This window comes from Oryctolagus cuniculus, chromosome X, assembly GCF_964237555.1.
Source record: "Oryctolagus cuniculus chromosome X, mOryCun1.1, whole genome shotgun sequence".
Lineage (NCBI taxonomy): Eukaryota > Metazoa > Chordata > Mammalia > Lagomorpha > Leporidae > Oryctolagus > Oryctolagus cuniculus.
The window spans coordinates 86,498,919-86,520,717 of NC_091453.1; the positions used below are offsets into that span (position 1 = coordinate 86,498,919).

The window sequence follows — 21,799 nt, forward strand, 5'->3', positions numbered from 1 at the left end:
CCAGGCCATAGCAGAGAGCTGGATTGGAAGTAGAGCAGCTGGGTCTCAAATTGGTGCCCATATGGGATGTTGGCACTTCAGGCCAGGGCATTAACCCGCTGTGCCACAGTGCTGGCCCCCCTTATACTTTTTTTTAAAGATTTACTTATTCATTTGAAAGTCAGAGTTACACAGAGAGGAGAGGCAGAGAGAGAGACAGAGAGAAACGTCTTCCATCCGCTGCTTCACTTCCCAAATGGCCACAATGGCTGGAGCTGAGTCAATCCAAAGCCAGGAGCCAGGAACTTTTTCCAGTTCTCCTACATGGGTGCAGGGGTTCAAGGACTTGGGCCATCTTCTACTGCTTTCCCAGGACATAGCAGAGAGCCAGATCGGATGAGGAGCAACCAGTACTCGAATCAGCACCCATATGGGATGCTGGCACTGCAGGCGGCAGCTTTACGTGTTACACCACAGTGTCAGCCCCTGCCCTCTATACTTTTAACATTGTTCTTATCTTATAGACGTGAAAATCAAATGCTGCCTACTTTGAAACTATCTCTAACTACTGCATATAGATAAGATCATAGGCTCTGTAAGTTCTTTGAAAAAACAAGTGTTATGCTTCTTTTCAGAGATCCTAAAATATGCTAAAAACACTTGTCATGTAGTTGATCAGTTTGCTTAAGTTGTTTTTCAAATAATTCTATGTTGGTAAGTTCCAATGGATAGATATTTATACGTAATCATTACAGGCACTCAACCCATTATAAAAATAGTATGTCTTAGAGCACTACTATCTATTTACCATCATTTACTTTCCCATTCTTCCATAGTAACTCAGCATATTTTTGCTCAGCTATATTACATTTCATACTTCCTTGGAATAGGAGTAGTCACATAACTAAGAATTTCCAATAGAGTGTGGATGATGTATGCCCCTTCCAGGCCTAGCCCATAGAATCTCCCACAATTGTTTCTCCATCTTCTATTTCCCTTCCAGTGCGTGGTAATGGCAATGAAACAATACCCTGGAAGCCTTGTTTTGAAGATGGTAGAGTGAAGTCAACCTATCACTTAAGTTCCTGAATATTCTCATGGAGAAGAGCTGTCTATTAACCTAAATACTCACTCTCCTCTATTTCTTTTTTTAAATTTTTTCATTCACATAAGATGAACAAATTTCACATACACAGATTTAGCAGCATAGTGATCCCTGATCTGTGGTAACTAAAGAGTACAAAAAATATAATGTATATGAGTGAGATTGACACTTTCGGATTTGATTATTATTTATAGCCCTTGTTTATACAGTTGAGGAACAGTGGTTTTCTTCTTACTACTTGATAAATTCTTACTTAGTGAAGGGTTAAGCTTATGGTATAAAATAAAATGAAAGCATGTCATTGTAAAAATTAAAAGAAAACAATAAGAAAGGAAGGAGGATGGAGGGTAGGAGTATGGTTGGGACAGAGGGTAGGGTGGGAAATATCACTATGTTTATTTCTTTGAGAAACAAACTTTTATTGCGTTTCAGTTATTTTCTTTGTGTTAGTAATCTAATTTATCCGAGTTAATACAGGGACTATACTCCTAAAGAATTTTTTCCCAACGATTCCTCCATTGCCTATAAAATAAAATCCAAACTCCTGACTTATCCCTATCTGTGTTATGAATTTTTTCTCCAGTTTCCTTGCTACATTTACCCCGAACTTCTATTAAACCATCAGAAGACAGTCCTATAAATATTCTACATTTGCCTTGATCCATGTTGGGTTACACAGATCCCCTCACAAAGAATGTTCTTTCATCTCCTTATATCCAAAGTTTACCGCTTTTCAAGGTTTGCAAATGCTAATTCTTCCATGAAGCCCTCTCTGGTTCTTACGGATTCAAATAATTTCTCCATTTTATACATTTTGACAAAGCTTTATACTTCTCTAACAGTTTGTCTTAGTTGTTTTTTGGTTTCCCAATAAATGCTTTAACACCTGCCATTGCAGTCTATATATACTTTTAACAGCAGAATCCTTATTGAACACATTTTTAATGGCTTTAAGAAGCCAGCATAGTATCTTTTACAGAGCATGAATTCAACAAACATTTGTTGAATGAAAAATAAAAATTACTTCACAAAATATTAATTCTCCAAAGTATTTTCTGGGGCCAGCATTGTGGTGCAGTAGGTTAATCCTGCGCTTGCGATGCCAGTATCCCATATGGGCGCTGGTTCTAATCCCAGCTGCTCCTCTTCGGATCCAGCTCTCTTCTATGGCCTGGGAAGGCAGTGAAAGATGACGCAAGTGCTTGGGCCCCTGCACCCACGTGGGAGACCAGGAAGAAGCTCCTGGCTCTGGGCTTTGGATTAGCCCAGCTCTGGCCATTGTGGCCATCTGGGGAGTGAGCCAGGGAATGGAAGACCTTTCTCTCTGTGTTTCTCTCACTGTGTGTAATTCTACCCCTCAAATAAATAAAATCTTTAAAAAACCAAAGTATTCTCACGACCATTGTACTAACATTAATAATATCTACTGTTGATCTCAGGCAAATCTCTCTCATTACAATCATAATTTCCAAATTAGAAGAGTTGGATTTGACATGATTTTATCATTGGGATGTGCACAAAGTTGGGCTTCTAGTGAAGTCATACCTGGCAGTATCCAATTTTGGGATTCCTATATGCGTAAGCAGTGAGTACCCGCCTTAGAGCAGATATGCCAGTGTCACTCTGAAATGCTGGATGCTCAGGCAGGGAGCGACGCAAATCACGTTCAATTTCTTCAGTAGCCAAGTTGCAGGTCCCTAAGGACTGCTCAACCACTTCAGCATAATAACCAGGATTAGTAGCCATGTCATTAACAGCACCTGTGAAGATGACTGTATTACCATACAAAAGAAGAGGAATATAATAAAGCTATTAATTGCATATATACACAAAGAATTGGATTTTGGTGCCTTGAAATTCAGATTTATGCTCAAGTGATAATCTGAGCATAAAAAAAAGAGGAACAGAAAAAGCTTCATACTAGAAACTATAATGTCAAGCTACTAATCTTATCCAACAGAATTTCATGAGACTTATGTGTCCTTAACTTTTTTTTTTTGACTCTAAGGATAGATTTTCCACTCAAATTAGACACATCTTGCCTAATAAAGTAATCTGTCAGATACTAGATGTGTGTGTGGACATAGAGGTAAGCACACCTAATAACTTACCTTTCTCTCTGACTGGTCTGAACTCACAATGAATAAAACTTCGTCCTAGTCATTTTCGTAATTCTTTGACTTTAGCATAGTGCATAGTTCCTAGAAAGGCCGTAATTAATGTCTGTTAAATGAATAAAGTGAATAGACATAATACCTGAAAAAACCATCCACAGCTCTCCTCTTAAGGTCTCTGGTATTCCTCTTATAACTAGATCTCGAGTCTTTTTGGTCCGAAACATGCTAACGCCACGCCCACATTCTGCAAACAGGATGTTCCAAGACTGTTCCTTCATCTTTTCTTTCAACTGTAACAGAAAAACGAAAGCAAATAAACATGAAATTAACGTTTTAAAAATAACTTGTTCACTTTTTATAAAAAAGGATTTATTTATTTGAAAGGCAGAGTTATAGGGAGAGGGAGGGAGGGAGAGAGAGAGGGAGATTCCATTCACTGGTTCAATCAAATGGCCGCAATGGCCAGGGCTGGGCCAGGTTAAAGCCAACAGCCAAGAGCTTCTTTTGGGTCTCTCACGTGGGCAGCAGGAACCCAAGCACTTGGGCCTTCTGCTGCTGCTGTCTCAGTCACATTAGAAACTAACTGGATGGGAAGTGGAGCATCCAGGACTCAAGCTGGTGCCCATATGGGAACCTAGTGTTACAAGCGGCAACTTAACCTGTTGTGTACGACACCTGCCTCATGCTCACTCTATTTACTATGAAAAATATATGTAATTCAAGAACATGGGAAGTCAAAATCAGTATTCACCTAAGAATGAAACATTAGATTCTGTTACTGACAAAAACATTTAAAACCCTTGGGGCCAGTGAGGTAGTGTGGCAGGTAAAGCTGCTGCCTGCAATGCCAGCCTCCCATATGGGTGCTGATTCGTGTTCTGGCTTTTCCACTTTTGATCCAGCTCCCTGCCAATGGCCTGGGAAAAGCAGTAGAAGATGGCTGAGTGTTTGGGCCCCTGCCACCCAGGTAGGAGACCTGGATGAAGCTTTTGGCTACTGGCTTCAGCCCGGCTCAGCCCGGCTCAGCCCTGGCCATTGCTGCCATCTGAGTAATGAACCAGCAGATAAAAGATTCTCTCTCTCTCTCTCTGTGTGTGTGTGTGTGTGTGTGTGTGTGTTTCCCTCTCTTTCTGTAACTCTTTCAAATAAATCAGTCTTTAAAAAATATTTAAAACCCATGTAAGCATAACAGCTTTAACTTACTAATTCTGAGTTAAACTCATATGGGGTGAGCATTTGTTGTAGTGCTTAAGATGACACATGTGTCACCTGTCTCCCCTATCAGAGTGCCAAGGTTAATATCCTAGCTCTGGGGCTAGTGGGTTAAGCTGCTTCCTGCAATGCTGGCATACCATATGGGCACCGATTCAAGTCCCAGCTGCTCCACTGCCTGTCTAGCTCTCCGCTATCATGCCTTGGAAAGCAGTGGATGATGACTCAAGTGCTTGGACTCCTGCACCCCATGTGGGAGACCCAAATGAAGCTCCTGGCTTCAGCCTGGCTCAGTCCCAGCTGTTGTGGCAATTTGGGAAATGAACTAGTGGATGGAGGAGCTCTCTTTCTGTCTCTGTAACTCTCTTTTAAAATAAATAAAGAAATCTTTTAAAAAAACTCCCAGCTCCATTTCCAGTTCCAGCTTCTTGCTAACATGCATCATGGGAGGAAGCAGGTGGTGGCTCAAGTATGTTGGTCCCTGTAACCATGTGAGTGACCCAGATTGATTTCCTGGCTTTTGGCTTTGGCCTGGTCTAGCCCTGGCTGATGCAGGTATTTAAAAAAAGAACTGGGGCCGGTATTGTGGCATAGCAGGCAAAGCCACCATCTGCAATGCACTGGATGCAAGATATCTCTCTTTTTCTCTCTCTCTGTAAATTCTGCCTTTTAAATAAATAAATAAATCTTTAAAAAGAGACAACAACCAGGGGATGGAAAATCTGTCTCTCTCATAAATAAAAAGAAAATAAATAAGATGCTTTAAAAAATCATCTAAAAATGATGGTGTCACACTTAGGATGTAAAGCTTTGAACTATCATCTTCCCCCCAAATCACCCCATATCAGGATTAGTTAGAAATCTATGGCCAATATCTAACATTCATCTTTTAACTTCATTCTTGGTAACAATCCTTGTGTGTGGTGGAACTTAATAAGCCACACAGTAGTACTGGCTATAAAACATTTTCAAGTCCCAAAAGAAGAGTTTTCAGTTGTGGTACCTTTGAGTGTGCTCTATGACTAGTTTTCATCAACTGTTCCAGACCATAGATTTAAGTATTTTGTTTTCCTACCATTTTAGAATCAAGAGTTTCCAAATTCTGTGGGTGAAATACTGTCATTAAGGCTTCAGTGTTCACAGTTTTACTACATTCTTTTTGACTTGTCAAAGATTGCACCTCAAAATGATCAGGTGGGACTGTAGAATCAGCACTAACAGCAACCTGAAAAAGATAGTCAGAATATAATTAAGTGCATGCTTAAAAATTTCGGCAAAACAATTGCTAATGTTTTATCTGTCAGTTATAAGCCACAATCTATGTCATATTAAATATTAAGGCAATGTCACAGAGACATTGTTTTCCTATCAAAATCAGAGATGTCAAAAAACATGCTCAGAAATGTAACAGCCATCAAAGCCAACAGGACAGTCAGTGGATCTTTTGGAGCTTAATTAAAAACCAACCCCCCAGAGCACAGTCAATATTTTGACCAAACAAGCAGCTCTCAGGAAAACTCTTCATTCCCAGGGTGTTGTTATTAGTTGATTTGATTTACAGCTCATGCAGTGAAAATAAAGTCCTATTTGGAGGGCATTATAGAAAAACAATAGCAATCTCCTCATAACAACAGCTATGTAGGGCCTTCATTTCAGTCGGAGCAAACAAGACCCTGGCTACAAATTTAAAAGGGAGACCTGAAAAATCAGATGACCATATGGAAATGTGAAGGATCCCAACATATTCTGGAGGATCTAGAAGTATGCACATATGCACAGGGCAGTGAGCAGATGCACATAAGAAATTAGGTAGAAGTCCCCAGTCACTCAATTCTGATTGTCTTTGATACCAAGAAATAAAATCTAATTCTGATTTATAAACTGCCTGAAGTTTAAGATATACCTTCACACTAAAATACCTTTGGGAAAAAAGGTGGAAGACTTAAAAAGTTTAAGTCATTCATAAGGAAATCTGACCCATCGTCAAATTACTAATAAATTATAGGGATTCAGGTGGTGATCCAAGGAAACAAGGATTAAAAGTATTTTAGGGGCTGGTGCTGTGCCGCCGCCTGCAATGCCAGCATCCCATAGGGGTGCCAGTTCAAGTCCCAGCTGCTCCACTTCAGATCTAGCTCTCTGCTATGGACTAGTAGTAGAAAATGGCCCCAGTCCTTGGGCCTCTGCACCTGCATGGGAGACCTGGAAAAAGTTCCTGGCTTAGGATCAGCTCAGCTCTGGGCATTGCAGCTATTTGGGGAGTGAACCAGTAGATGGAAGACTTCTTACTCTTTCTGCCTCTGCCTCTCTGTAACTCTGCATTTTGAATAAATAAATAAATCTTTTAAAAAAAGTTGTTTTTTTTTTAAAAAAGATGTTTTTAAAGAAGCCTACATAAAACATTCCTGAGTGGGCCCAGTAGTTGGATTTTGTAACAAAAACCATAAAACAACCATTATAAATTCATTGAAGGAGACTTTAAAAACTAAAAGGTCTGGTAAAAAGTGGCAAAATATCTAAACAGACATCTCATGAAAGAAGATATAAATGACAAATAATCATATGAAAGATGTTCAACATCATCACATGTCATTAGTCAACTACAAGTTAAAACAACATTGCATACCTAGGAAAATTGCAAAAATCCGAAACATCAATAATACCAAGTGCTCTTGAGTATGTGGAGCAAAAAGAACTCTCACTCATTGCTGGTGGGAATGCAAAATGGTACAGCCAGTTTGGAAGATGGTCTGGCAATTTCTTACAAAGCTAAACATAGCCTTACCATATGATCCAGCAACTGTGCTCCTAGGTATGTACTCAACTGAGTTGAAAACTTCTGTCTACATAAAAGCCTGCATGAGAATGTTTATAGCCGTTTTATTCATTAATTCCTAAAAATCAGAAGCAATCACATTATTCTTCACTGAAGAATCACATTATTCTTCACTAACTGAAGCTGAATGGATAGACACTGTGGCACATCCAGGGAATGGGCTATTTTTCATCATAAAAATAAATATGTTTTGAAACCACAAAAATACACGGAGGAACCTTAACTACAGATTGCTAAATGAAAGAAGCTGGTCTGAAAAGTCTATATATGGTATGATTCCGACTATATAACATCTTAGAAAAGGCAAGGAAGAGTCAACATTAAAGAGAATAAAAGATCAATGCTTGCGGGAATGGGGGGAGGGAAAAGAATAGGAATAGCAATAGCACAGGGGATTTTTAAGGCTGGGAAATTAGTCTGTATGATTCTATAATGGTAGATATATGACAGTATGAATTTGGCAAAATTCATAGAACTGTACAGCACAAAGAATTAACCCTATTGTAAAAACAGACTTTAGTAATAATGTATTGATATTGGCTCATCAATTGTAACAAAAGCACCACACCAATGCAAGATGCTAACAGTAAGGGAAACTTGAGGCAGGGTAGAGAGGTGCATGGGAGTTTATACAAATTCTCCATATTTTTTGGTCAATTTTTCTAAAACTTCCCTAAGAAATGAAGTCTATTAATTTTAAAAATAAAATAAATTACAACTGTGTCTCATTAAATAGAGAATATCAGTAAAGAGACAAAATTATATAAAAATCAAATAGAAATTCTAGAGTTCACAAATATCATAATGAAATGAAAAAGTCACTTGAAGGTCACAGTAGCACATTTGAGCTAGCAAAATAAACGAACAGCATTCTTGAAGATTAAATCAGTAGATATTAATCGTTCTCAGGAAACAAAAGTAAAAAGAATTAGAAAAAAATGAATAGAGCCCTGGAGACTTGTGAAAAACCATCAAGCATACCGATATATGCATAATGGAAGTACTAGAAGAAGAGAAGAGAAAAAGGGAGGAGAAATAATATTTGAAATAATGATGGCCTAATCTTCCCAGATTTCATTTAAAAATTAATCTACTCAACTAAGAAGCTCAACAAGTTACAAGTAGAATAAATTATAAGAGATCAACACCTCAAGATACAATAATTAAGCTGGCAAAAGTCAAAGAAAATTTTTAAGTAAATAACAGAAAACAAGTTATCATGCATAAAGGATTCTCAATAAGTGGACTTCTCACCAGAAATCTTGCAGGCCAGAGATTATGAGATGATAAATTCAAAATGTTGAAATAAAATGGCAGTTAACCAAGGATTCTATATCCAGCAAAATTATTCTTCAATATGAGATATTAACAGGGGAAATACAGTGAAGGGGAAATAGAAACTTTTTGTATTACTACCTCACAATTTTTGTATAGTAAATTTAAATCTATTCTCAAATAAAATGTTTAAAAAATCAAGGCTAAAAAAGCACTTGAAGGGCTGGCATTGTGGTGTAACAGGTTAAGCTGCCGCCTGCAGTGCTGGCATCTCACATGGGCGTTGGTTCGAGTCTCAGGTGCTCCACTTCTGATCCAGCTCCCTGCTAATGGCCTGGGAAAGCAGCGAAGGATGACCCAAGACCTTCCATGTGGGAGACCTGGAAGAAGTTCCTGGCTCCTGGCTTTGGTCTGGCCCAGCGCAGTCATTGCAGTCATTTGGGAGTGAATCAGCGGATGGAAGACCTCTCTCTGTCTCTCCCTCTTTCTCTTTTTAATTCTGCCTTTCAAATAAATAACATAAATCTTAAAAGAAAAGCACTTGAAATATTCCAACAGTATTAGTTATTAAAGAAATACAAATTAGGGCTAGCACAGTGGGTTAAGCCGCGGCCTGCAGTGCCGGCATCCCATATGGGTGCTGGTTCTAGTCCTGGCTGCTCCATTTCTGATCCAGCTCCTTGCTAATGTGCCTGGGAAAGCAGTGGAAGATGGCCCAAATCCTTGGGCCCCTGCATTCACATGGGAGACCCAGATGAAGCTCTTGACTCCTGGCTTCAGGCTGGCCCAGCCTTAGCTATTGCAGCCATTTGGGGAGTCAATCAAGCACATGCGCGCGCGCTCTCTCTCTCTCTTTCTTCTTCTTCTTCTTTTTCTTCTCTTTCTCTCTCTCTCTCTGCAACTCTACCTTTCAAATAAATAAATAAATCTTAAAAATCTATATAAATTAAAATCAGAGATGTGGGTGTCCCAAGTAGCATCATAAACCACTACATCAAATGCCTGCCTTGGAGAATTTTAGAAAATAAAATTGTCAAAAATATTTCACATCTACAAAAAGCAGTCATCTGGGGCCAGTGCTATGGCGTAGTGGGTAGAGCCACCACCTGCAGTGCCGGCATCCCATATGGGCACTGGTTTGGGTCCCAACTTCTCCACTTCCGATCTGGCTCTCTGCTATGGCCTGGGAAGATGGCCCAAGTCCTTGGGCCCCTGCATCTGCATGGGAGACCCAGAGGAAGCTCCTGGCTCCTGGCTTCAGATCAACACAGCTCCAGCCGTTGTGGCCAATTAGGGAGCGAACCATCGAATGGAAGACCTCTCTCTCTGCCATTCCTCTCTCTGTGTAACTCTGACCTTCAAATAAATAAATAAATCATTTAGGAAAAAGCATTCATCTATTCAACAACATTCAAATGTCTAATGAGTATCTGCTATGGTATAAGTATTGCACTTGCGGTAGAAAGATCAAAAAGAGGTAACAGTTTAGTACGAATTAAAGACGGATAATAACTGCAATGCACTGTCATAAGTGCTATAATAGAGATATATGTAGTATCACAGAGGAGAAAGTAATCAACTTTACTAGATTCAGATGGGTGGGTATTGTCAGGTTTCAGAAAGAATATGATGCATGAGCTGGATCTTCAAGGATAAACAAGTATTTTCCAGGTAGACCAGCGAGAAAGAGTATTCTTAGTAGACAAAAGAGCAAGCACAAAGAAAATCATACATATAAGGTCAAAGAATATGCACAGACCCAAAAGTAGCTCAGGTTGACCAATGTACCTGATGTACTAGAGAAGTAGAGAGAGATAAGCCTGGGTAAACAAGTAAGGGTCAGATCATGAATGGCAATATATGTTATGAAGTCATGACTTTGGTGGGCAAACACTGAAATTTTAAGCAGGTAAGTAACATGATCAGATTTATGTTTTATAAATAGCACTCTGAAGGCTGGTGCTGTGGTGTAGCAGGTAAAGCTGCAGCCTACAGTGCTAGTACCCCAGATGTGTGCTGGTTCGAGTCCTGGCTGTTCCACTTCCAATCCGGCTCCCTGCTAACACTCCTGGGAAAGCAGCAGAAGATGGCACAAGCACTTGGACCCCTGTACCCACATGGGAGACCAGGAGGAGGCTCCTGGCTCCTGGCTTTAGATTGGCTCAGTTCTGGCCATTGCAGTAATTTGGGGAGTGAACCAGAGGATGAAAGATCTTTCTCTGTAACTCTGCCTTTCAAATAAATAAATAAAAATTTTTAAAGATTTTATTCAGTTATTTGAGAGGCAGAGTTACAGGCAGTGAGAGGGAGTGAGAGGTAGAGTTACAGGCAGTGAAAGGGAGAGACAGAGAGAAAGGTCTTCCATCTGCTGGTTCACTCCCCAGATGGCCACAATGGTCAGAGCTGCGCCGATCTGAAGCCAGGAGCCAGGTGCTTCCTTCAGGTCTTCCACGTGAGTGCAGAGGTCCAAGCACTTGAGCCATCTTCTACTGCTTTCCCAGGCCACAGCTGAGAGCCAGATTGGAAGAGGAGCAGCTGGGACTAGAACCGGCACCCACTTAGGATGCTGGCACTGCAGGCGGAGGATCAACTTACTGCGCCATGGCACCAGCCCCCTAAATCTTTAAAAAAAAATAGCACTCTGGAGGTGATAGGGAAAATAGAGTGGCGATAGGGACAACCTGAGAGACCTTTTAAGAATCTATGAACAGACATACATAATAAGAGTCTAAAATAAGTTGTAAGTATAGCTTGAACAACCCTAATCCAAAAATACAAAATCCAAAGTGTTCCTAAATCTGCAATGTTTTGAGTACCAACATGACACTACTAGTGGAAAATTCCACACCTGACTATATTTGACTGGTTGCAGTCAAAATTCAGGCCCAGCAAAAACACTATAAAATTCCCTTTAGGCTATGTGTATAAAGTCTAAGATATCTCCTTATGTACAAGAATACTTCAAAAAAGTTCTTGGAAAAATGAAATTGGAAGATAAGTATACCTTGGAGCAAAATTTTTGAAATCCACGCATTTGTAGAGTTTTCAAAAAGTTCTTATGTGTATTATGAAAAACTATGCACAAATTTCATTTTTGCATCAAAATAAACTTTAATTCTATTTTCCATGAACTTTATGAAATATTTTGGATATGCAAATACCCCAAAAATCTGGAAAAATATCTGAAATCCAAAACACTTCTGGTTCCAAGTATTTCAGGTAAGGGATACTCAAGCATTTTTGGTAGTGAGTGTGGAAATAATTAAACGGATCATAGAGAACTTTATTTCTTATTAGAAATAGGAAAGAGAGGATTCTTTTTTAAAAGCAGATTTTATTTATTTGAAAGGCAGCATTATGGAGTAGGGGGAGAGAGAGAAAGAGATGTTTAACCCACTGGTTCACTACTCAAAATGGCCACAATGGCCAGGGCTGGGCCTGAGTGAAGCCAGGAGGCAGGAACCTGATCTGCGACATGGTGGCAGGGGCCCAAGTACTTGGGACATCTTCCACTGCTTTCCCAGCTGTATTAGCAAGAAGCTGTATCAGAAGCAGAGAATCTGGGACTCATTGCAATGCTCCAATGTGGGATGCTGGAGTTGCAGGCAGTGGCTTAACCCTTTGTGTTGCAACACCAGCCTTAGAAGATTCCAAGATGACAACCAAGTGTGGGCAACTAGATAGATGGTCATAATCATCAAGTTGAGTGTTGATGGCATTAATTCACAGAATATAGAGAAAAGAGGCACAGGGTCAGCATTGTGGTGCAGTGGGTTAGGCTGTCTTTGCAATGCAAGCATCCTATATGGGTGCCTGTTCAAGTACTGGTTGCTCCACTTCTGATAGAGTTCCCCGCTAATGACCTGGGAAAAGATTAGGATTATACTTGCAAAGTAATATAACTTCTATTAAATGGATGATATTAGTTATTTTAGAAGTAACTCACAATGTTGTCTAACATATTACTGAACACACTTGAGAATTTAAGGAGGTAGGATTACCATGTGATTGTAGAGTACTGTCACCGAATGAATTAATTTTTGTTATTTTCCATATATGAAATTTTGAGTAAGTTGTCGTCTTTGAACCTTGGTTTCTTGATATATAAAATGAACATAACCTTTAAACCACAGGTAACCATGTAACTAAAGAATACAGTGCATGTGAAAGCATCTAGAACAATGCATAACACATAAATGACTAGCTGAATTTAAATCTTTTAAGATGGAAGAAAAAAGTGAGCTTCTCCATTTTTATCATTAATGCCCCTTTTTTGGTTCCATCTAAGTGCAATAGATTCCAGAACATTAATTTGATTTTTTTCCTGAGAAAAGATTTGAGGGACCTTTAGTAATATATTTAGTAAAGTTTAATTATGGAGAAAAACGTCATGTTTTTCAATGGTATTTCTCCCTTTCTGATAGCTTATTTCTAGCATCTTTAAAATACAAAATCGTGTATCAAAAGAGCCATACACGTATGGCATAGAGTCAATGGTTTTAATACAGTCAAAAAATTGTGCAACTGTCATCAGAACCTAAGTTTAGAACATTTTCATCACCCCCAAAAGAAAGCCCCTACCCATTTGCAGTCACTACTCTTCCTCCTCCTCTCCCCAGGTTCCAGAGAATCTTGAATATTTCTGTCAGCATAAATTTGGCTGTTCTGCACTTTTCATATAAATGGAACCATATAATATTTGGTCACTTTTTGTATGATTTCTTTCATTTAGCATGTTTCAAGGTCCACCCATGTTATAGCATGTATCTGTACTTCGTTTCTCGCCATTGGCAAATAATATTCCACTGTATTAATATGCCATATCTTATCTATCCATTCACTACTGACGGGCATTGTTTTTTCCCAATTTTTAAAAAGATTTATTTTATTTATTTGAAAGGCATAGTTGGGGGCGGGAGGTGTCTTCCATCCACTGGTTCACTCCCCAAATGGCTGCAACAGCCAGGACTGGGCCAGGCTGAAGCCAGGAGACAGGAACTTCTTCCAGGTCTCCCGCATGCATGCAAGGACCCAAGCACTTGGGCCATCTTTCGATGCCTTTCCCAGGTGCATTAGCAGGGAGTGGGATTGGAAGTGGAGCAACAAGGACTCAAACTGGTGCCCATATGGGAATGCTGTTGCTGCAGGCAGTGGCTTAATCCACTACACTACAGTGTCAGCCCCATCTTTTCCCCATTTTTTGTAGTTATGAATAATCCCACTAGGAACACCCATGTGCAAATATCTGTGTGGACATTTATTTTCAGTTCTCTTGGGTAAGTACCTAGGAGTGGGATTACTGGGTCATACAATAACTCTATATTTAATATTTTGAGAACCTGTCAAACCATATTGCAATGCAGTTGTAGCATTTTATATTCCAAACAGTAATATGAATGAAAATTTCAATTTCCTCATATCCTCCTTGTTATTATTACTTTATTTAATTGCAGAAATTCTGGTATGTATGAAATAGTATCTCATTAATGATTTGATTTGTACTGACTTAATGAATAATAATATTAAAAATCTTTTGGGGGTTGGCATTGTGATGTAGTGGTTAAAGCCACCAACTAGGACATCAGCATTCCATATGGGTGATAGTTCATGTCCCAGCTGTCATTTCTGATGCAGCCCCCTGCTAAAACCTAGGAAAAGCAGGGGAAGATGGCCCAGGTGCTTAGGTCCCTGTCACCTGTGCAAAAGACCCAGATGAAGCTCTTGGCTCCTGGCTCCTGGCTTTGGCCTGGCCCATCCCTGGCTGTTGCAGTCATCTGGATCTGCAGAATGAACCAACAGATGGAAGATCTTTGACTCTCTCTCTCTCTCTCTCTCTCTCTCTCTCTCTCTGTGTGTGTGTGTGTGTGTGTCTATCTCTCCCTCTCTCTGCAACTCTTTCAAATGAATACATAAATCTTTTTTAAAAGATATTTTGGGGGCTGGCACTGTGGCATAGTAGGTTAAGCGTTTGCCTGTGGTGCTGGCATCCCATGTGGGTGCTGGCTCCTGTCCCAGCTACTCCTCTTCTGATTCAGTTCTGTTAATGGCCTGGGAAAGCAGTGGAGGATGACCCAAGTGCTTGGACCCTTACACCCACATGGGAGACTGGGAAGAAACTCCTGGTTTCCAATCAGCCCAGCTCTGGTGATTGCAGGTATTTGGGGAGTGAACCAGTGGATGGAAAACCTCTCTCTCTCTCTCCATCTCTCTCTCTCTCTCTCTCTCTCTCTCTCTCTCAGGCTCTCCCTTTCTGTCTATAACTCTGCTTCACAAATAAATAAATAAATAAATAAATTTTTAGAGAATATTTTCATGCCTTTATTGGCCATTTCTTGACTTTCTCTGGAGAAATGTCTATTCAAACCATTTTCCTATTTTTAAAAACACGGGGTTGTTTACTTTGCATTATAAGTTGTAACACTTCTTTACAGGGGCTGGCATTGCACAATGCAGGCATCTTGTACCATGGGAGCGGTAATTCAAGTCCTGGCTGCTCCACTTCCATTCCAGTTCTCTGCTAATGTGCCTGGGAAAGCAGTGGAAGTTGGCCTGAGTACTTAAGCTCCTGTCACCCACGTGGGAGACCCAGATGGGAGTTTTAGGCTCCTGGCTTTGGCTAGACCCAGCTCTAGTTGTTGCTGCCCTTTGGGGAGTGAACCAGCAGATAGAAGATCTCTTTTTCTCTTTCTCTCTCCCCCTTTCTCTCTAACTACTTTTCAAACATTAATAAATAAATCTTTCTATAAAAAAAGACTTCTTTATATATTGTGGAATATATTCTGATATATTGTGGAAATATCAGACATAATTTACAAATATTTTCTCTCATTCTATAGTTGTCTTTTCACTATATGATGGAATCATTTGCAGCACAAGACATTTTAATTTAGATGTAGTCCAGTTTACCTAGTTTTCTTTTGTCATGTACTTTTGGTGTCATATCTGAGAAATAATTGCTGAATTTACACACATGAAGACTTAGTTCTACATTTTTTATAAGAGTTTAATTGCTTCAGCTCTTACATTTAGGTCTTTGGTACATTCAGAATTAATTTTTGTGTATGGTTTAAGTAGAGTCCAACTTCATTTTTTTTTCTAGGTGGGTACCTATTGTCTCAGCACCATTTGTTGAAAGATTATTCTTCCTTTCATTTGAATTTTTCAGCCATCCTTGTTGAATATCAATTAACCATAAATGTAATGGTCAATTATTTTGTGACTCTCAGCTCCATTATATCGATCCGTGTATCTACCCTTATGGCTATATACATTGTCTTGTTTACTGTAGCTGTATAGTATGCTTTGGAATCATGAAGTGTGGCTCTTCCAACTTGGTTTTATTTTTTCTTTAATACTGTTTTAGCTATTTTGAGTCCACTACATTTCCATATGAATTTTATGATTTCCACAAAGCTTGATTTTTAAATCATCAGTTATGTAGCTTCTATGGATTACAACTATATTAGAGATCTTGAGTTACTATGGGAGGTGTTAAAGAAAAAAGTCTCACTGAGGTCATCCCTTAAACTTTACTAGCTTGAGCAATAGAATACTTATCACTGTCACAAAGGAAAGGTAGCAACTTAGGGTGGAACAGTCTCTGGTATTTTAACTTGAAACCCAAGAAGCCAGTAGAAGCCCTAGGAAAGTTGGACATTAAGATAGGATTCAGGGGTGGATATTTGGCACAGTGGTTAAGATGTCTCTTGGGATGCCTGCATCCCACACTGGAGTACCTGGGTTTGAGTCCCAGCTTCTCGCCTGATTCCAACTTCCTGCTGGTGCATACCCTAGAAGTAGCAGGTAACTGTCTAGGCGGTTGTGTCCATGCCATCCACATGGGAGACCTGGATTGGATTCCCAGCTCCTGAACTCAGCCTGGCCCAGCCCTGGCTATTGTGTGCATTTGGGGAATGAACCAATTAGCTGACAGATTTCTCTATCAGTTTGTCCTTCAAATTAAAAAAAATAAGTAAATAAAAATTCTAAAAAGACAGGATTGAGGGAAAGTTCTGAAGGAGTATTCAATGTCTGAATATAAAGGTAAGGTAGAAGAAGCTGAAAAAGGAGACATTAATGATTAATAAGTCCCAAATTCCAACAGTTATCTTATGAAAAAAAGTTTATTTTGACAAATCATATGCATTATACTAAATATTAAACTTACCTGTTTTAATAGGAATTATGGGTAGTCTTCTCAAGCAACATACATTCCTTCAGTTGAAACCAAATCACTGAGGTATCAGTGTACCCATTGGTGCTCATATGGGATGCCAGCATAGGAAGTGGCAGCTTAATCAGTGACACCAAAACACTGGCCCGCTAACTTTTCTTTTTTTAAGACTTCTTTTATTTATCTGAAAGGCCGAGTTACGAGAGAAGGGAGAGAGAGAAATATCTTCCATCTGCTGGTTTACTCCCCAAATGTTCACAACAGCTGCATCTGTTTGCTTAAAACTAAGCTAAATGGGCCCATTTTTCTTCCATTTAGTAGTTTTGGAAAATTACCTTGTCTAGTAACATTTCTTGATTAAATGTATCAATAAAAGATTAGTATTTTCCAAGTAGTTTATTATAACTTTACAAAAATCTGTTTATGAAACAATATACTACATTAAAATGTGCAACATGTACATTGGTATCTTTTTAAAACCTTGGGAAGAACTGGGTTCTTTGTATCACATCTTAGATGTGTTCACACAAAAAAAAATACTAAAGTCCATCCTATATTTAGACTTGTTGATTTAAACTCAGATTTAGATTTTAAAACATCTGTTTAAAATTCATCAAATGTGTTAAAATTATAGAAAGAAAAATTTCCCTTTGTTTCAGTATCTTGGGTGCAGCAATAAAAGAATGTAGCTATGATTCTATTATTAAAAAATTAAATAGGGGCCAGTGCTGTGGTACAGCAGGTTAAAGCCCTGGCCTGCAGTGCTAGCAACCCATATGGGCGCCAGTTCTAGTCCTGGCTGCTCCTTTTCCAATCCAGCTCTCTACTGTGGCCTGGGAGGGCAGCAGAAGATGGCCCAGATCCTTGGAACCCTGCACCCACGTGGGAGACCCGGAAGAAGTTCCTGGCTCCTGGCTTCAGATCAGCTCAGCTCTGGCCGTTGCAGTCATTTGGGGAGTGAACCAACGGATGGAAGATCTCTCTCTCTGGCTCTACCTCTCTCTGTAACTGTCTTTCAAAAAATAAAACAAATCTCTTTAAAAAAGAAATTAAATAGAACTAGTTCTTGTTTTAAAAGCTTTATCTTGGGGCCGGTGTTGTGGTGTAGTGGATGAAGCTACCGCCTGCAGTGCAGGCATCCCACATGGCCACCGGTTCAAGTTCCAGTTGCTCCACTTTCGATCCAAGTCTCTGCTATGGCCTGGGAAAATAGTAGAAGATGATCCAAGTCCTTAGGCCGCTGCACCCATGTGTGAGACCCAGAAGAAGCTCCTGGCACCTGGCTTCAGACTGGCCCAGCTCTGGCCATAGCGGCCATTTGGTGAATGAACCAACGGAAAGAAGACTCTCTCTCTCTGCCTCTCTGTAACTCTGCCTTTCTTCTTTTTTATTTGACAGAGTTAGACAGTGAGAGAGAGACAGAGAGAAAGGTCTGCCTTCCGTTGGTTCACCTCCCAAATGGCCGCTACAGCCAGCGCTGCACCGATCCGAAGCCAGAAGCCAGGTGCTTCCTCCTGGTCTCCCACGTGGGTGCAGGGGCCCAAGCACTTGGGCCATCCTCCACTGCACTCCCTGGCCACAGCAGAGAGCTGGACTGGAAGAGGAGCCACCGGGATTAGAACCCAGAGCCCATATGGGATACCGGTGCCGCAGGTGGAGGATTAATCAAGTGAGCCACGGCACCAGCCCAACTCTGCCTTTAAAATAAATAAATAAAATAAATAAATCTTTTAAAAAAAGCTTTGTTTTTTATTTACTACTTTAATTAATTTTTAAAGATTTATTTTTTATTTATTTGAAAGGCAGAATTACAAAATGAGGAGGAGAGACAGAGAGATCTTCCATTTGCTGGTTCACTCCCCATATGGCCATAATGGCCAGGGCTGGGCTAGGCTGGAGCCAGGAGTTTTATCTGGTCTCCCATGTGGGTGCAGAGGCCCAGGGACTTGGGGCATCTTCTACTGCTCTCTCAGTTACATTAGCAGGAAGCTGGATCAGAAATGGAGCAATCGGGTCTCAAAGGAATGCCCATATGGAATATCAGCATCCCAAGTTGAGGCTTAACCTGCTATGCCACAATGCCAGCCCCTAAAGATTTATTTTATTTATTTGAAAGACAGAGTCACAGAGAGAGAGAGAGAGAGAGAGAGAGAGGGAGAGAGAGAGAGAGATTGAGAGAGAGAGTTATCTTCCATCTGCTGGTTTACTCTCCAAATGGCCGCAACGGCCAGGGTTGGGTCAGGCCAAAGCCAGGAACAAGGAGCTTTATCCGGGTCTCCCACATGGGCAACAGGGGCCCAGGTTGGGCCATCCTCTGCTGTCCTCCCAGGAGTATTAGCAGGTGGCCACCTCCTGCAGTGCTGGCATCACATATGGATGCCACTTTGTGTCCTGGATGATCCACTTCAGATCTGGCTCCCTGCTAATGGCTTGGGAAAAGCTGAAGAAGGTGCCACAAGTGCTTGGATCCCTGCTACCTATGTGGGAGACCCAGAAGAAGCTCCTGACTCCTAGCTTTGGCTTGGCCCAGCCCTGGCCATTGCAGCTATCTGGCAAGTGAACCAGTGATGGAAGATATCTCTCTGTCTTTCCCTGTCTCAGTGTAGCTCTGCTTTTCAAATAAATAAATACATAAAGCTTTTCAAAATATACTATCATTAAAGCTAAATAAATACAGATAATACTAAAATAGGTCTGTATTCATTTCTGCTAAAAATAAAAATATTAAGTGAAAATAGAATGTTATGATCATTTTAAAAATACATCTCCAAGCAAACCAAGTATACCAACTGGTATTTTGTATGTATCTTCCTTATCAACACACAAGAAAAACTAGAAAGTCTTAGAACTCTGACATATGAGACAGCTTCACAAAGTTCCTGGAATGCATATGATGAGAAAACTATAGATGGATTACAAAATTTTGACAACAAAATAAACTTTATTCCATTTTCCATAAACATTTGAACCTCCCCCCCAACCCCTGTATCTGGGAAGATGGTAAACTCATTTTGAAACAAAATACTTTCTGGCCAGTGCCGCGGCTCACTAGGCTAATCCTCCGCCTGCGGCGCTGGCATCCCGGGTTCTAGTCCCGGTTGGGGCGCCGGATTCTGTCCCGGTTGCCCCTCTTCCAGGCCAGCTCTCTGCTGTGGCCTGGGAAGGCAGTGGAGGATGGCCCAAGTGCTTGGGCCCTGCACCCCATGGGAGACCAGGAGAAGCACCTGGCTCCTGGCTTCAGATCAGCACAGTGCGCCGGCCACAGTGTGCCAGCCGCAGCGGCCACTGGAGGGTGAACCAACAGTAAAGGAAGACCTTTCTCTCTGTCTCTCTCTCTCACTGTCCACTCTGCCTGTCAAAAACAAACAAACAAAATACTTTCTTGACAAATGAGCTTATTCAGCTACTTAGAGACACATGAGAGTTTTCAGGGGAAAATTTCCAGTTTCTCCAAGTTCTGAAGAGGGAGATAAATAAAAGGGAAGGAAAGTTAAGCAGAGCATTGAATCTAACATACAGATTGAATCTGAAATTAGGACAAGAAAAAAGTGATATAACCAAGAACACGGGAGCATGGGGAGAGAACTGAACAAAACTAACCAGATTTTATTTATGTCACGAGATAAAACTAAGGAATATCTTGTATACCTACTAAAAGAGAATGAGAGAAAATTAATTTAGGGCCAGAAAATTCTTGATGGACAATGCATATTCTGTGCCTAGAACTAGGATGATTTATATATATATGTAATTGTATGTTTTCATTGTGGTTTTTTATTAGTAAGGGGAAAATTAGTCTTATCAATGATGCATTATAATTGGCTTAGCATATCATTTTCAGTCACTGCTCTAGAGATGTACAAGGCTCTATACTCCAATCTAAATAAAATAATACAGCCAGGAAAGCCAATGTGGATTTTTATTGAATTTTTCATTAAAATATAGTTAAAATTTGATAATATTTATCAGTCTATTAAACCATGGAGTTTCTGCACATTGAGAAACAAATTCATTAAATTCCATCTGTCTACATTTCTATGAAAGACATACTAAATATTAAAATGAGGCTCCTAGTCACTTTTTGGCAAGAATATTTGTCCTCTTTAATATTTTTGCTAGTTAATAGACATAGCATTATTTTGCTTTGAGTCAGACTGTCTAAATAAAAGATATTCAGACTGATTTAAAATCACCATCTTAGGGCTGGCACTGTGGTATAGAGGACTAACCCTCCACCTGCGGTGCCAGCATCCCTTATGGATGCCAGTTCGAGTCCCAGCTGCTCCACTTCCAATCCAGCTCTCTGCTATAGCCTGAGAAAGCAGTGAAAAATGGCCCAAGTGCTTGGGCCCCTGCACCCGTGTTAGAGACCTGGAAGAAGCTCCTGGCTCCTGGCTTCGGATCCGCTTAGCTCCAGCTGTTGCAGCTACTTAGGCAAGATCTTTCTCTCTGTCATTCCCTCTCTTTGTAGCTCTGCCTCTCAAATAAATAAATCTTTAAAAAAATAAAAAATAAAATAAAATCACCATCTGTGAAGCAATAAGGGGAGAGTCCTTTGTCAAGGCCTTGTTGAATTTTCAAATTTAATTTGAGTTGTTGAAAGCAAAGTTATATGAGTACATAAAGTGTGTTTATATGATAAATAGCAAATATAACAGAAAGATCAAGTTCTAATGTTCTTTAAAAATTATAGTACCTATGAAAGTATAAAGTTTTTAATTCTTACTTCTGCTTTATGATATGACTTGGAGAATATAATTTCTTTCAATTCATTCTTTTAAAAAAAATAAACATAGGTATGAATAGGGAAAGTACTATGAATCCCTTTTTAAAGAATAAACCACACTAAACACAGAGCTCTTTTTCAAAACAATTTGATTGCTATATAATTACCTCTGTGCTAGTATCATGATATTGAGTTGAAGTTGTGCCACACTTGAGCCTGAGTTTTGCCACAAGTTGCTCAAAGTCTTTAACTTCACTGAAGCGAAAAGCTGTTTTTCCTTTGATGCTAATGACAACAGACTTGCTGGAATCATCTGTCTTATCTATAATTAAGACCTGGGGGTGGAAACATATATAAGTGAATTGCAGTTTTCCTT

General features: G+C 39.9%; 1 protein-coding gene across 1 annotated transcript in view; it reads right to left on the bottom strand.

Annotated features, from left to right (window-relative positions):
- TBC1D8B (TBC1 domain family member 8B) overlaps positions 1 to 21,799 on the bottom strand; it is an 88,770-nt gene that overhangs the window by 35,544 nt on the left and 31,427 nt on the right. Inside the window, exons 7-10 of the mRNA XM_002720152.5 lie at positions 21,591 to 21,758; positions 5,489 to 5,638; positions 3,341 to 3,491; positions 2,630 to 2,844 (exon numbers count right to left, since the gene is read on the bottom strand). Of these exons, the coding sequence (XP_002720198.2) occupies positions 2,630 to 2,844; positions 3,341 to 3,491; positions 5,489 to 5,638; positions 21,591 to 21,758 (684 nt within the window). The remainder of the gene's footprint in view (positions 1 to 2,629; positions 2,845 to 3,340; positions 3,492 to 5,488; positions 5,639 to 21,590; positions 21,759 to 21,799) is intronic.